Source organism: Lissotriton helveticus, chromosome 4_1, assembly GCF_964261635.1.
Source record: "Lissotriton helveticus chromosome 4_1, aLisHel1.1, whole genome shotgun sequence".
NCBI lineage: Eukaryota > Metazoa > Chordata > Amphibia > Caudata > Salamandridae > Lissotriton > Lissotriton helveticus.
In genome coordinates, this window is record NC_136063.1 from 835,211,518 (window position 1) to 835,229,615 (window position 18,098).

Consider the following 18,098-nt stretch of genomic DNA (forward strand, 5'->3'; position numbering starts at 1 on the left):
CAAATCTCGTCTTGCGAGCGTGTTCAAGCTCAAATGTTTCTGTAAAGTAAGTGGGGCCGATAAATGACTCGCATGATTCGCCTGATTATGACCGTGGTTGAAAAGGACGAACAGAAACGGCACGAAGCTTACTTGTTTGTTTTACTCCTAGCCAGCACACCAGCATCCGCTCTCGCATGTAGTCAGGAACCATCCGACTAGTGCTTGATGCGGAAGGCGTCATCTTTGTTAACAATGTGGGTTGGCGCTCAGTGTTCAAGAATTGTGGGAGATGTAGTTTTTCTTCAGCTGTGTCACAAACCATTGTGTAGTCCATTCAATTGCTCATTTTCATTAGACAGGTTGTAAATGTGATTACGTACAGTGAAGCTGGGACCCATACTCTTGCAGCCGCGGTCACACCCTGGATAATTCGGACATACTGTTTAGTCCGGTTAAAGTGATATTGAATTTCAAAATTAAATATGCTTCTTTTTGAAGCAGCATACTGTCGACATCACCAGGGCACTGTTGACTATTTATTGTGAATAGTACAGACCATTCAAAGTCATTTTCATTGTGTGATTTTTCAATGAAGTGCTCCACCATGGGAGCAGTAAGCACCTTTCTTTTCAGTCGCGATTTATGTTGGCCTATGCGCGCATTGACCTGTTGGTTAGTTTTTCCAATATAGATCTTTCTGCACGGACACCTTACCACAAAGATTACGTTTTTTGTTTTGCAGTTGGAAAAAGTAGAATGCTTCCATTTAACATTCATGTGTTGGAATTCATTGCCCTCAATAGTAAGTATTGGCACATGCCACACAGTTACCACATTTATGGTGGCCCTCCAATGGTTTCATATTCCAGAGGGACAATAAGTCGTGTTTGTGCTTGGGCCTGGAAATGTCCGCCCGGACAATTTGTTGCCCAATACTTTTGTTTTTTTTATAGGCGAATATTGGCCTTGGAAAAGGACATTCTAATCCCTCAAGCAAATGCCAGTTTTTCAATACTGTCTGACGCATTCTATGCGTATCTGGGCCAAAAGTGGTCACACAGACAGGTCGATCTAGTTCTTCCTTCGGTCTGGTCTGTAAAAGGCATTCACGTGGTGTGAACCATGCCCTTTTGTAGGAATGTTTTAGGAGCTTTTTGGGATAGCCTCGATGTTTCATTTCGTCACAGAACCTCTGTGCGTGGTTGTCATGATCTCCTATTTCACTGCAGTTCCTACGTATCCGTAGCAGTTGTCCATAAGGGAGATTTGCTTTGAGGTTTCTTGGGTGGTAGCTTCTATGGTGCAAAATGGTATTTTTGTCCGTAGCTTTTTTATACATGGTTGTTTTTAGGTACCCTTCAACACAAGTCAATTCGACATCCAAAAATGTCATTCGGGTCGTGCTCCCACAGTGAATCGAACTACAGGTACATGACAGGCAACTATCGTGGTATGGCATAAGAGCGACACGAGATACATGATAGGATCGAATAGTGATCTTTTATTTTTTCTCACTTCCTACACAGATTGATCAAAAGGCCCTGATGAGTTTGGGAACCCAGGTGGCCCCAACTCGAAACGCGTTGGCTTACCAATGGGAACACACCAGTATATTAATTAGACATTAGGATTTCATGAATAATTCTTTAATGTTCCCCGGCATTTGACAGTGTCTCTTGAAAAATCACGAACTAGAAAAATTAATTGTTTTAGTATAAATTTTGACGCAGCTCCTGCACCAAAGACCAGCCCCCCAGCATCCCCGTGATCTGCGTGGGGCCCTTTTGCCTGGTTGCTGCCTGTCCTGTTGTCTGGTCACTTTCCGGCTGGCTAGTGACCTCTGAGACGACGACCCGAAGATTTCGACACTGCTAGTCTGGTCCCCCAGACTGGCCCTTGCTTCCTTGTGAAAGAGAAGCACCCCGGACCCTCCTGGTCCACACCAGACGCCATCTTTGTTCCACCGCGTGGCTTGCATTAACCAAGGCCTGTTGTCCAGATGGACGATCCGACACCGCCAACAGCAGCAGACTACGTGGGACAGCTCGTGCCTCCAGCCTGGTCGTGAAGAACAGCTCCTGGTCCGCGCAGCTACAGAGAGAAGCGACCCTTCCTTCACCTGAACGCGGCCACAGCATCTGGTTGCCTCCTGCTTCCAGCACCGTCACTGGCTAGTGACCAAGACTCTGTCCCTTCCTTTTCAGGACTTACTTCTTCCCAGTTCCATCCTTGGAACCACCGGACTCCTCCATCTGGCTGCCTGCCAGCAACTCTTTGTTTCAGGCATCACCGGGATCAACGCAGCAAACCCGACACCACTTCAGCCCTATGCACCCGCAGCCTGTGGGCTAGGTAACTAAAGCTTCTAGGTGCTGAAGTCTGTGTTCACTATCCTAGTGTCCAGGTCCACTGTTTTCCCTCCATCCAGCCGGGTTCGTCCGGAATCCGTAACTTTCTAAATTGCAAGATCCATAGACGTTGGTACGCATCCCGCGTGAGAGTTTCCACTGTGCACGTGAGTCCCGTGGGCCTCCTGCTCCTTACTTACCTAGTTTGTAGTGTAGTCCCACCGATCCTCCAGCCTCTTGATCTCCTTACAGTACTTTCCTTCCTCGCATTCCATTGTTTTGAGTATATGGTTTGTCGTGCCCCTAAGGCACTCGTGTAAATATTGTGCGAACTAGTATTTCTTTTGTAGTATTGTCATGTGCTTAGCCCTCTGACCTCATAAAGAGTTCAGAGGTGTATGTTAGTTAATAAATATCCTTTTATTTTCATAACAACCTGTGTGGTGTCCTTTCATCTGGTATTCAAGGGGTTATATTGTGGTAAAACAGCTGGCTTCACATGCCAAAAGAGTTTAGCCTAAGACTGCTTTTGTCCACGCTACTAAGATAGCTGGTCTATAAGGTTGACTTACAACCAATCACCATAAGGGGTTGTTTGGACTGATACAAGGTGATCACTAGAATTAGTGAGCATCATATATCAGGCCAACTTCTCACAGTGCCCGCCTGCAACAGCCTGTCGTTGAGATGGGGGAAGACTGGAACCCCTGATCTGCGCAGATGAGTTGCGACCACCGCCATAACTTTCGTGAACACCGGAGGAGCGCTTGTAAGGGGAGCACGGTAAACTGAAAGTGCTCGTGGCCTACCGTAAACCACAGGTAATGCCGGTGGGCAGGCTGGACAGGAATATGGAAATATGCGTCCTGCAGGTCCAACGCTACTATCTAGTCTCCAGTGTCGAGGGCAGACAAGACCTGAGCCAGAGATAACATCTTGAACTTCTTCCGGAGGAAGCGATTGACGTCACGGAGGTCCAAGATAGGACGCAGGCCCTTGTCCTTCTTGGGCACCATAAAGTAGTGGGAATAACAACCACGTCCTACTTCTGCTGCAGGAACGCGCTTGATGGTGCCCTTGGCCAAGAGGGCCGTGACTTCCTGTTGAAGAGGTGTCAAGTGATCCCTCGAAATGCTGTAGTACTGGTGTGGCATGGCTGGAGGAGTAGTCACAAAGGGGATGGAGTAGCCCCTTTGGACTATTTGTAAAACCCACCTGTCCGAAGGGATGGTGTGCCAGGTGATGGCGAATCTTGCCGCCCACTGGCATTTGAAAAACCAGACTAGGTAGGTTTGGAGGCAGTGGTGGCCGGGGTGGAGGTGGACTGACCCACCCGCTTCCCCCCAGACCCACCTCGGCGGGTCCCACATCCACAGCCGTGCTGAGACTGTTGCTGTGCAGGCCTGTGGCTTTAGAGCGAACATGTCGGGCGCCCCTTTCGTGGCCACGAAAGGAGCAAAAAGCAGAAGGCAAGGGAGGGCATATGGCGCAAAAAGGGCCAGGGACGTGGCCGTAGCCCGCAAGTCCTTAAAGCGGTCCAACGCACTATCTGCTTTGTTGCCGAAAATGCGAATGCCATCAAATGGCATGTCCATCAGAGTGTTCTGGACATTCCCAGAAAAACCAGCTGTCCTCAGCCAGGCGTGGCGGCGTAGCGCCACGGTCGTGGAAATCGCCCTGTTTAGCAAATCGGCGGTGTCAAGGCCAAAACGAATCGTGCACTTGGCTGCATCCCTACCTTCAGCAAAAGCTTGAGAAAGCACTGCCCGGGCCTCCTGCGGACATTGAGGCAGCACACACGCCACCGTATCCCACACAGAGTGGGAATAATGGCCCAAGAGGCATGCAGTGTTCACCGACCGCAGCCCTGAAGTGGCAGAAGAAAAAAACCTTAACAAAATGCTCCAGTTTCTTGGATTCCCTGTCCAGAGGTGCAGTAGGGAATGCGCAAGGGGACGCAGAGGCTTGGACAACCAAGCTGTCAGGGGTGGGGTGTTGGGAAAGGAAAAGGGGGTCGCACAGGGCCGAGCGATGGCGTTGGGCCACGTACCTATCCACAGGTGTGCCTGTGTTGGGCCTGGACCAGGTGCCCAAAAGAACGTCTAAAAGTGCATGATTAAAGTGCAGCAGTGGCTCTGCAGAGGTAGCTGCCGGCTGCAGCACTTCTGTCAGGAGGTTAGTCCTTACGTCCACTGTAAGGAGTTCTAGATGGGGGCCTCGCCCGCTCTACCCAACAACTCTGCATAACTTGCACCCTCCTCGGTAGCCATGGTAGGAGGAGCGAGCATGCCAAGGTCAGGAGAGGTATCAAGACCACTGGCCTCCCCCAGCTCCTCCACCCAGTCCGGGTCAAACTCACATTGTGCAGTGAGGGTCCGCAGACCCCTCCCTGTCATCCCCTTCCTCCGAAGACTGATGGACAGGCCGAAAATAAGGATGCTGAATAAAGGGATAGAACCCCCCCCCCCCCAATCGGCATCGGAGTCGCACAGCGCCATATCCACATCGGGGCTGAAACCGGGGGAGACGTCGTCCGTCGGGATGGGAGACGTTGAAGGTGGTGCTGGGGGGGGTGTCACAAGGTCAACCGGCGTCGACCGGGATCCACGCCTGGATCCAAGGGGGACCCAGCGATGCCAGAGCCGCCTACAGTAAAGGGCGAGGACAATCAACTGGGCCCGCAGGGCCCAAAAGCGCACCAGAGGGGCCGAACGGCCCAAAGAGGCGAGCCATGGCTGACAGAAATACCTGCAGCTGGGCCAGAGTCACCGACGGACCCGGGGCGGGCAGGTAGGCCGACGGCAACTGCGTAGGCTCTGCCGGAGCCGTGTGGAAGGCACCGCCCACACCCTCAGCCGCGACGGGTGAGGTGAAGTCAGAGAGCGATGGCACTTCTTCGACTTTGTGAAGCTTGGTCTTACCTGACCCAGAGTGCGAAGGCTTCGATCCCGGCGAACGATGGTGGTGGCTCCTCGATCGGTCCCTCGACCTCCCGCTTGACCAGGACCTTGAGCAGCGTGGAGCCGGCTGCTGGACTTCAAACACCTTTCGGGACCGCTCCTGCAAAGTCTTCGGCTCCATGGCCCTGCAGTCGGGCCCGACTTGTGGTTGCGCCCTAGGCAGTAGAGACACATGCGATGCGGTTCCGTCACCGACATCATGCGATGACAGTTACCACAGGACTTGAAGCCGGGCATCCCTACGGCACCAGGAGTCTATCGACTCAAAAAATAGAGGCAAAAAGGCCTCGAAAAACTCAGAGTGACTGGGTATACCGCTCCCTCCTGATCTGCGCTTGCTGGCGGGGAAGAAAAAGAAGAAGAACAGACGTCCGCACACGTAGGCGGTGTCCAAGTAGCTGCCGCAATGTCATCTCAGCGACCACGACGCCAACGATGGATGCAGAGCTGCACGGCGCCACCATCCGACGAGGGGCATTGCTAACGAAAACTTTCCGGATCCAATCTGAAGCCTGGGGGTAATTCTAAAGTAAGGAATCTATCACTAACTTGTTTCTTTCAGATATATAGTTTTAGGAAGGTTGCCGTTTCTTTGAACAGTCTATAATTCTAGGGGTAAAGTCTTTGATAGGTTTTGAAGGGTGATCAAAATACTGTGTGTGTTTGCCCTTTTGAAAGTATCCAAGTGCCCCTGCATGGATCAGACAATACTGAAATATTCATGACTTCTACCAAGATTAGACGATGCAGAATTAGATTTCCAATGAAAATCCCTTCCAAAGCATACATGGAACAAGTCAAATATACATAGATTGCATGATAATCTTTACCCCCACAATACTAATACATACAGAGACTCGCTGATAGAGACAAGATAAACTATTTTCTTACTTGAATAAACCGATGCTCTTTTTCGAATTCTTTTTGATCATCTTCAATCATTCTAATTGCTGATGCTATTTCAACAAAAAATATAAGAACATTACAAGTGGCACACAACAGCCTCAAGAGAATTAATTGAAGTGCATTCAAAATATATATAATGTGTATTTCCATTTTAGACACCCAAACACTATTAACACAAAGTTCTTGAAGTGCCAAACACAAAGTAGTGCACTTCAGGATATGCAGAGGAGTGGAAGGGGGATATATTATATGATAGAAATATATATATACATATATACATACGTGTATATACATATATATATATATACACACATACGTATATGTACATATATATATATATATATATTCACTGAAAAAACCATAGGTTATAGACCATATATAGTTAGGAATTAGCATTTAAAAAACCTTATTTTACTCACACAAAACCATTGAAATTCCATATTTAGTTAGTTGCACTAACTATATATCGCGCACCCGCAATCCACTGCTGATGATGTCACATATTACATCATTCATGACATGGTCAGTGACATCACTGATGACATCACTGATGACATCTCAAATGACATCACTGATGACATCTCATTTGACATCAATGACCACATCACTGATGATATCATTCATGTGACAATACAATGCATCTCCTCACATTTTAATATAACCTCTGTTTCACCCAGTGTTAAATACAGAGTATAATTTTTGAAACCATTGACACACCAATACTAGTTACTACATACGTACTCACTGATTCCTACGTCTACACACACATTCACTCATTCACCCATACAATCATTCATACATACAATCACTCATCTTTACAACACTATCATATGCACTCATACACCTATACAGACACTCACACTCTGCCACTCATCCATGGAGTTACTCACACACCTAGTCAGTCCTGTAAAGAATCAATCACACTTCCATTTTCTTGTCTATACAGTTAAACATAGAGCACCTTACATTTTCAAACATATACTAACACATACTTACTTTCTTATACAATCATTGATACAAGTACACATTGATCTGCACAGAGTCACACACCTCCCAGCCAGCCACACACACACTCAGTCTCCCATACAAATACTTGCACAATCAATCAATAACCCATATAGTTAATCATATAGCTACTGATCAACACATGCAGCAGTTTACAGAACAACAGACATAATGATGCACAAATTAAGACAGTTTAGTCACTAACCCATGCACTCAGTGAGACACATTTAATCACTCACTCATACATTCAGTCATGCACCTACTAAATCCTTCGTCCAGACACTTATACATCTACTCATTCTTCAATATGTAAAACATATTTAAACTTTACAGAAACACACAGTCACTGGATGATGTCATCAGTGATGTCATTTGAGATGTCATCAGTGATGTCATCAGTGATGTCACTGACCATGTCATGAATGATGTAATATGTGACATCATCAGCAGTGGATTGCGGGTGCGCGATATATAGTTAGTGCAACTAACTAAATATGGAATTTCAATGGTTTTGTGTGAGTAAAATAAGGTTTTTTAAATGCTAATTCCTAACTATATATGGTCTATAACCTATGGTTTTTTCAGTGAATTTTCAAGGTTTTGTAAATGCTAATTCCTAACTATATATGGTCTATAACCTATGGTTTTTTCAGTGAATATATATATATATATATATATGACATTTCTATGGCAAAATGAACCCCCTCATTTTGTTCCTTTGCAAATTAAATGTTTTAAGTGTTAACACTTTATTCCAATCAAGATGACTTCAGGTGTGCCATACTTTTGTCATAAGTAAGACTGTTAGCGCTCTAGTTGTTCTTTAGAACACTCTGGGACATTCTGTCACTGGGCTATAGTTGGGCTACATCTGGCTGATATTTGGGCTACATTTGGGCTCTTTTGTCTCTGGTGGCCATCTTTGGGCTACATTGGGCTACATTGGGCTACATTTGGGCTCCAACATATATATAGCCCAATATATATTTTTCAAAGTTAATTTTCGTAAAAACCACTGGAGCATATCTCTTGAGACATAGCAAAGGCACATTGGGCTACCAGTCCCTACAATTTTGCCAAGTTTTGTGGAAATCCATTCAGCCGTTCGAGCTAAAAGTGAGGCCAACCGCCCTATGGAAAACTCAATGTTAAAAACACGTTTTGGGACCCCCCTTTTTTCTCGGCCCCCCCTTAACGAAACCCCCCCAACTTTTCAGGGGCTGCTCAGAAACAAAATGTGCCATTTTCCTGAAATTTTCAGCCAATTCCGTCCACAAACGCCAAAGTTATTAGACATAGAATTTTCAGAAATCCCATAGAGAAAAAATCCTAACTATATATACCTACTGGCTATCGCCAGTAGGTAATACACACACATGTGTATATACATATATATATATACACACGTATATATACATATATATATATATATACACACACACGTATATATACATATATATACACACGTATATATACATATATATACACACGTATATATACATATATATACACACGTATATATACATATATATACACACGTATATATACATATATATACACACGTATATATACATATATATACACACGTATATATACATATATATACACACGTATATATACATATATATACACACATATATATACATATATATACACACGTATATATACATATATATATACACACTTATATATACATATATACACACACGTATATATACATATATATACACACACACGTATATATACATATATATAAACACACACGTATATATACACACATATACACACTTATATATACATATATACACACGTATATATACATATATACACACATACATATACACATATACACACATATATACATATATCTACACACATATATGCATGTATATACACACATATATATATACACACGTATATATACACACACGTATATATACATATATATACACACGTATATATACATATATACATATACACACACACGTATATATACATATATATACACACACACATATATATACATATATATACACACACACGTATATATACACACATATACACACTTATATATACATATATACACACGTATATATACATATATACACACGTATATATACATATATACACACATACATATACACATATACACACATATATACATATATCTACACACATATGCATGTATATACACACATATATACACTCATATACACACATATATATACACACATATATACACACACATATATACACACACATATATACACACACATATATATACATATATATATACACACATATATACACACACATATACACACAAACACACATATATATATATATATATATATATATATATACGCACATACGTATATACACATACGTATAACACACACATACATAAATATATATACATACGTATATACACACACTCATACATACATATATCTAAACCTTGATAGCCAACAAAAAGAGATCAAATCCAATCCAAGGATTCTATGTCTGTGGCCGGTGCAAGGCATGTAAATTTAGTTAAATACTAAAGAGGTGAAATTATCACAATCATGTCCCCCTTTCAGAATTACCAAACATTTGAATTGCCACACAGAGTTTGTAGTATATGCACTTAAATGCCCGTGCGACAAATTCTATGTGGGCAGTACAATCAAACCGGCAAAAGAAAGGATTCTGCAACACCTTAGAGCCATAAAAAATCAGGATAAACAGTACCCGATGGCAAGACACTTTGCGTCTCATCATAAGAGCAACAACAGTCTCCTCTCATTTGTGGTACTTGATCAAGTGCCCATAAGAGAAAGAGGCGGAAATAGACTTCAGGAGCTTAGACGACTGGAGTCAAGATTTATAATTAAATACCATACTCTTCAGCCCCAAGGGCACAACTGCGATGAAGCCTTAGGTGTGCACCTCGGATGAATTAGGAAATGTGTGCAAATATATTTTTCTGTCTAGCTGTCCTCTAACCTTGTTTTTAATAGTGAATGAATGAAATGTAGGCACGAAAATTTAAGGTTACTAAATCACTTATTTTTTATCATTTATCACAGGTACCATTGAATGTGGGAGAGTATGAAAGTACAGCACAATCAGAACATGTATGGCAGTATGTATCAACTTGCAGTAAAACACGAGGGAAATGGCACATGAGACTGTGTTCTCTGGTATAACCTGAACGGTGTGGCATGGTCAATGAGCGGACATGAAACATATAGCCCACTGGGGCGGTATGCAATGAAATGGCAAATACCTAATGTGACTGATCCGTTGTATGTAAAAGTGACCTATTTTACAGTGCGGAGACTTTTCAAATAGAGCTTAAACTGCCCACTGGGGCATTATCTATATAAGTGGCTGGCACAGGCCAAAGTAAGGAGTATGTGTAACTGGTCCTTGGAATGTAAAAGTGATCGAGCACAGAGCGGGGAGGCCACTCAGCAGAATATAAGCGGCCGAAGTACAGGCTGCCGGATAGATTTAACAGACTGACGATCTAAGGCGCGAACTTGATGGTTGTGAGTTCGAGACCCTTGTCAGGTTGTGAAAATATTTACACAATGTTTTTTATTTGTTGTCATTATTTACAACTTTATTGCTTTCCGCATTGGCAAACAGTTAAAACATGCGAAAGTCATAAGTCTGCAAAGAGGGTTATGACCATGTAACTTTTAAGTATGCCGGATGCAGAGAACTGGACCTGTACCAGTAGCATCAGTACGCAAGAATGCCGCTGCCTCGCAAGGGGTGTTAAATTGATTGAAACGACTCATAGTGTGCATTTACCTAGAAGCTTAAATGTCAAATTATACTTTATGTTGATATTATGGAATTGCCACACAGTCTGCTAAGATGATTGTACAACGTAGCTCCAGACTGATGATGTTATGGTAGTCTGTTAACTATGTTCATTATAATTTTGTTCCAACACAATCACGTGGTTTACTTTAAAAAACGGATGCAAACAGACTCTTGTACTCGTGAGAAAGGGAAGGTTATTCCCGAAACGCGTCGAGTGAAGCCGTGAAATAAATCCGGATTTGAAAACTGATGTTGGCCTGGACTCCGTTCTTGGGAATCGTGAACGTGTGTGTGTGTGTGTATATATGTATATATATGTATATATGTGTATATATATATATGTATATATGTGTATATATATATATGTATATATGTGTATATATATATGTGTATATATATATATATATATATATATATATATATATATATATATATATATATATATATATATATATATATATATATATATATATATATATATATATATATATATATATATATATATATATATATATATATATATATATATATATATATATATATATATGCCGCAGACTCAGTCCAAATCACCGAGCCCCCAGTGCAAGGGGCGTTTCGAAGACAAGAAACGAGAGTCGACCCAGGAATGCAGGTGAGCAAATTCGGTGTTTATTTACACAAAAGCGTACCCTGCCAGCATGACGTTTCGGCCTACCCGGAGAGGCCTTGATCTCATGACACCATAGAGGAAGAAAACATCTTTTAACCCCTCCCCTGCTGGTGACGGAACCACTTCATCATCAGCTGCGGTCGCGCTGTGCTGATGACGGAACGGTTCTGCCACGGCACGCCTGCGCGGCGTGGATTCGGCGCCTGCGCAGAGTATTCTATTGAGCGGGCGGGCCGTGACGGAACCGCTCCGTCATGAGCACAGCGCAACCGCGGCTGGTGACGGAGCGGATCCACCACCAGCATGCGCCCGCCCCGCCCCCTTAGCACTGCGGCGGAATAGACGCGCAGTGAAGGGGTTAAAGTGCAAGTGCATAGAAAATAACGCACATGATTGGATATCATGAAACACAGAACAATAGGCAGTGAGGACAGACTGGTCGTTGTAAAGACAGGTTAAAAAACTGGAGCATGACATGAATCTTAAACAATGTACTGCACCGTATTTGATTAAATATAGCTGAAATACCCTATCTAAAATCAATATGAACACGAGTAAATTAATTTCAACAATATAGCAGCAATTTTATATATAGCAGCAATTTATGTATTAGTGCAAATATAATTGTGCAAATTCCAGCAAATTTTTATATAAATACAGCAGCAATTTTATACTAGTGCAAATATGATTGTACAAATACGCAAATGACTCATGTTCCTGAATTGATCATCATACATTTAGTCAAAATATCAATCAATACAGAACTAAATAAATGACGCTCTACCCATTGAGAAAATAGCAATCTGTAAGTCAATACATAAAAATAGATGAAAGTTGGAAAACATCCTATTACTAAAATGTCAAACAACCATTAAATTCATATTGCCAATTCTCATTTCTTCAGATCAGTATAATTTATTTTATTTCTGATATGTTTGTGCAACATGACGCCATGTGCAAAAAATAACCTGCCCAAGTGGGCCAATTATTCAAACCAGTCCCCACTGTAGAATTTCTGTACCTTACCAATCATTTGCAAAATTGTGCAAAAGCGTGAATAAATAGTGAAGTTAAAAACATGTTATAATGCAAATCTATAGATGTGACCTCAAGAACGGAAGCAGGATAGTGCAAATAGGAGGAGAGACCACACATCATATGATAACCCAGGAAAGGATGATACTCAAATCACTAGGAAGACAACTGCCTATTATTGTAACATTAATCAAAAATCTCAGAAATGAAGTGGGTCTCAGGGCAGTAAACTAGATGCATGTGTGAAAATCTTTGGTTGCATTGAGGCCAGAGGGGGTCTTGCTATCTAATTCCACAATATACCTGGTTTCTAAGGCTCGCAGAATAGCCTCCCTATTGCCACCCCTCCTCAAGGGGGTAACGGCATCTATCACAAAGTATTGCAATAGCTCGCTTTTGTTGTCATGCTTATCTTTGAAGTGACGTGCGACTGGATATGAGGCATCATTGGTGTTGATGGCCCTGATGTGCTGGAGTATCCGTTTGTGGACCTGCAACTTGGTGCTCCCAACATATTGCAGCCACACGGACACTCCAGCACATAAACCGCGTATTCAGTCTTGCAAGTTAGTTGTTTGCCGATGGTTCGTGGAATGTCAGAGAATGGAGTGACAAACTCAGTCTTGCTGACCCCATGCTTACAAGCTTTGCAGCTGGCACATTTTCTGAAACCCTTGCTTGCCTGCAACCAAGTACTGGAAGCAACCACCTCAGGGCTAGATTTTACAAGAGCCTCACTCATAGAACGTGCTTTTCTGAAAGCTATTGCCGGTTTAGATGCCATAAGCTCACCGATAACTGGATCATTACGCACAAGACTCCAATGCTTGTTGCACAAGTTACTACTTGTGTAACGATATATCTGTAAGAGACATTAGTTAGTGATAGATTCCTTACCTTAGAATATCCCCAGGCGTCAAGACTGGATCCGGAAATTTTTGCGTAGCAGTACCTTTGCGCGTCGGTAGGCGTCGTCTGCGGCTCCGCGTCCGTCGTCGGCGCCGAGATGACGTCTGCGGAATACTTAGACGCCGCCTCCGCGTGCTGACGTCAGTTCTTAGACACAGCTTTTCCGCGCCAGAAGCGCTGAGCCATGTTAAAAACCAACACTGGTGCCATTGAAACTAGGGCCCTGAAAGTGGATGACCTTAACCCTAGATATCGGTTCGCAGAACGGGGAGGATGGGTGAGTCGGTAAGGAATCTATCACTAACTAATGTCTCTTACAGATATAGAAGTAGTAACTTGTGCATCTGAAAGAGACACGTTAGTGATAGATTCCTTACCTTAGAATAGATACCCCAGCAATAGCAACCCCGGTGGTGAGTCTGCGACCAATAATCACACCAAAAAGTCCTGGAGGACAGAACGGCCAAAGAAGCCATCCCTCCGGACTTGCCTGTCCAGGCAATAGTGTCTTGCAAACGTGTGCAGCGAGGCCCACGTAGCTGCCTGTCAAATGTCCTGCAAGGGCACTCCCCGGCCCAGGGCAGTTGTAGTCGCCGTGGCCCGAGTGTAATGAGCCCGTAATCCAACAGGGGGCTCCTTTTTAGCCAAGGAGTAACATGCCTGGATACACAAGATGATCCACTGAGAGATGGTCCGCTTGTGCACCGCCTTTCCCTTCTTAGCGCCCACGTAACCAACAAAGAGTTGGTCATCCACCCGGAACTGGCGTGTGCGATCCAGATAGAAAGAGAGCGCACGTTTTGGGTCCAGACGGTGGAGCCGCTCTCTCTCTTTAGAGGGATGCGGTGGCGGAAAGAAGGTAGGCAAGGTGATAGACTGCCCGATGTGGAAGGCCGTGACAACCTTGGGCAGGAAAGATGGCCTAGTCCGCAATACAACCTTGTCCGGATGGACAGAAAGGAAAAGGGGTTTAGATGAAAGAGCCTAGAGCTCACTCACTATCCTGGCATAGGTGATGGCAACCAGGAAAGCAGTCTTCAGAGTAAGAAGGCGGAGAGGGCAGTTGTGAAGTGGCTCAAAGGGAGCGCACATCAGAAATGTAAGAACAAGGTTCAAGTCCCACTGAGGCATCACAAACAGAACGGGAGGGAAGGTGTGTGTGTGTGATGCCCTTCAAAAACCTATTTAGAATAGGGGACTTGAACAAAGAAGGTTGATCAGGCAGCCTCAGAAAGGCTGAAAGGGCAGAAAGGTAGCCCTTGATAGTGCCCAGAGCAGAGCCATGCTGGGCAAGAGAAAGAAGGAAGAGAAGAACCTCAGAAAGAGGGGCAGAAAGTGGATCCACAGCCTTTGCTGTGCACCATGTCACAAACTTATTCCACCTGCAGGCGTATACCGATTTTGTGGAGGGACGCCTGGCTGCCAGAATGACATTACAGACTTCAGGAGGCAAGTCAAATGGCCTCAATTGTCGCCGCTCAATCTCCAAGCATGGAGGTGGAGACTGGACAGGTTCGGGTGGAGGACCGTCCCCTGCTGCTGCGACAGAAGGTCCTCCTGAAGAGGCAGACGAACCGGGGGATCGACTGACATACTGAGTAGCTCGGGATACCAGAACCTTCGTGCCCAGTCCGGAGCCACAAGGATGACGTGTGCCCGGTCGCGCTTGATCTTCTTCAGCACTCTGGGCAGAAGTGGTATAGGCGGAAAGGCGTACAACAGACCGCAACTCCACTCGCGACGAAAAGCGTCGCCGAGGGAGTGCCACCTTGGAAATTTCAACGCGCAGAACCGATGACATTGCGCGTTCTCTTCGGTGGCGAATAGATCTAACCAAGGCTCTCCCCACTGCTGAAAGAGGCCTTGCGCCACGTCCGAGTTCAGACGCCATTCGTGATCCATCATGCACCGACGGCTGAGGTCTTCCGCCCTGGCGTTCAGAGAACCTGCCAGGTGTTGAACCACCAGGGTCACGCCCTGATGTTCCAGCAACTGCCAGAGGCGCAGAGCATCCTGGCAAAGGATACACGACCCCACCTCGCCCTGTTTGTTGCAGTACCACATGGCGGTGGTGTTGACCGTGAACACCTGCACTACACTCACCCGGACAGAGGGGAGGAATGCCTTCAGTGCTAGACGAATCGCCCGCAGCTCCAAAAGGTTGATATGGAGCCGGGACTCCGCCAGAGACCAGAGGCCTCTGATCCCCGCCTCTCCCATGTGGCCTCCCCAGCCCTGGAGGGACGCGTCCGTCACAACTACGTGCTCCAGTTGGGGAAGGGAGAGGGATCTGCCGCTGACCCAATCGCGGTCCTGGAGCCACCACTGCAGCTGTCTCGCAGAGCCCTTCGAGATCAGGAGATAGTCGGAAAGGTTGCCCTGATGCTGGGCCCACTAAAACTTCAGGTCCCACTGCAGAGCCCGCATCCGCCACCGGGCGTGATGCACCAGAAGGATGCAGGAGGCCATCAGCCCCAGAAGCCGCAGCGTCAACTTGACCGAGACCCGGGATAAAGGCTGAAAGAGTGGAATCAGAGCCTGAATATCCCGAACCCGCTGCTCGGGAGGATAAACCCGAAACTGCGCCGAGTCGAGAACCGCTCCGATGAAGAGAAGCTTCTGAGAGGGGCACAGGTGTGACTTCAGCACATTGATGGAGAACCCCAGCTGGTGCAGGAGGTCTGCCGTTGTCTGGAGGTGGCTGACGACTGTCTGGGGCGAGCCAGTCGTCGAGGTAGGGGAAGACTGAAACCCCTAACCTGCGACCACCGCCATCACCTTTGCGAACACCCGTGGGGCGCTGGTAAGGCCGAAGGAGAGCACGGTAAACTTAAAGTGCTCGTGGCCAACCGTGAACCGCAGGTAGCGCCGGTGGGCCGGCAGGACGGGGATGTGGAAATAAGCGTCCTGCAAGTCCAATGCTACCATCCTTCTGGGTCCAGGGCAGCTAGGAAGCCGTTGACGTTCCGTAGGTCCAAGATAGGGCGTAGGCCCCCTTTGCCCTTCTTGGGTACCAGAAAGTAGTGGGAGTAACAACCACACCCTACTTCTGGCCCAGGAACGTGCTCGATGGCCCCCTTGGCCAAGAGGGCCGTAACTTCCTCCTGCAGAAGCCGCAAATGACCCCCCGATACGCGGTGGTATTGCGGTGGCATGGCTGGAGGGGTTGTCTCGAAGAGGAGGGAGTAGCCCCTTCGGACGATTTGCAGCAACCACCTGTCCGAAGTGACAGTGTGCCAGTGGAGGAGGTGATGGCGTACCCTGCCCCCCACTGGCGACACATGGGCCTGAAAGCACGGACTAGGAGGGTTTTGAGGCAAATGCTGCGGGGGAAGGTGTGGACTGACCTCGCCGTTGTCACCAACCGCCGCCACAGCGGTTTCCACGGCCCCCACCGCGTTGGGTATTACCCTGCGGTGCGTGGCTGGCAGCACGTGTGGGTACACCCCTTCCGTGGCCACGAAAGGAGTGAAAGGCACCCGACTGCTGGTGCGGGGCCGAGAGGCCCAAGGACTTAGCCGTAGCCCTGGAGTCCTTAAAGCGCTCAAGCGCATGGTCTGCCTTGTCGCCAAAAAGGTGACGGCCATCAAACGGCATGTCCATGAGTGTATTCTGGACATCAGCCGAGAAGTTGGCAGATCTCAAACAGGCGTGGCGACGAATCGCCACCGTCGTTGCCATCGCTCTGCCCAGTGAGTCGGTGGTATCCAGTCCACACCGAATAGAATAACGTTCCGCATCTCGGCCTTCCACAAGGGCTTTGCTGAGTTTAGCCCGTACCTCCAACGGGCATTCTGGCAGCACTTCCGTGACCGTATCCCTCAGGGAGTGGGTGTAGCGGCCCAAGAGGCATGTGGTGTTGGAAGACCGCAGTCCCAAACTTAGGAAGGAGAATACCTTCTTGCCGTATTGCTCATGCAACTTGGATTCCCTGTCAGGCGGAGCCGACGGGAATGCGGTCTGGGAATTGGAGGCCTGGATCACCAGGCTCTCAGGGGTGGGGTGGGTGGACAGGAAACAAGGGTCGCCCGGGGCCTGGCGGTGGCGTCTGGCCACGTTCCTATCTACAGGCGAACCTGTAGCGGGCCTGGACCAAGTGCCCAAAAGAACGTCGGTCAAGGCCTCATTAAACGTCAGCAGAGGCTCAGCCGAGCTTGGTTGCGGTTTAAGGACCTCAGTGAGGAGGTTAGTCCTCACGGCCGCGACGGGGAGTTCAAGGCCCAAGGCCTTGGCCGCCCGCATCAGCACCACACTATAGGTAGCCCCCTCCTCCGTAGCCACGGTAGGAGGGGAGACAAAACCAGTGTCCGGTGATGTGTCCAGACCACTGGCATTCCCAAGTCCACCTGTCCAGTCCTCCTGGGCCTGATACTCCCGTGTCAGAGGGTCCTCAGACCCCTCCCAATCCTCCTCATCACCCATCTCCTGGTACCCAGGGGTGTCAAATGATGGGGCCGGCTCATGAAAAATAAACTCTCCGAACGG

At 46.4% G+C, this 18,098-nt stretch overlaps 1 protein-coding gene across 2 annotated transcripts in view; it reads right to left on the bottom strand.

Annotated features, from left to right (window-relative positions):
• Positions 1 to 18,098, bottom strand: part of CEP192 (centrosomal protein 192) — a 2,224,848-nt gene that overhangs the window by 1,818,001 nt on the left and 388,749 nt on the right. For both annotated transcript variants that reach the window (XM_078687485.1, XM_078687486.1), the window contains exon 13: positions 6,182 to 6,246. In XM_078687485.1, the coding sequence (XP_078543611.1) occupies positions 6,182 to 6,246 (65 nt within the window). The remainder of the gene's footprint in view (positions 1 to 6,181; positions 6,247 to 18,098) is intronic.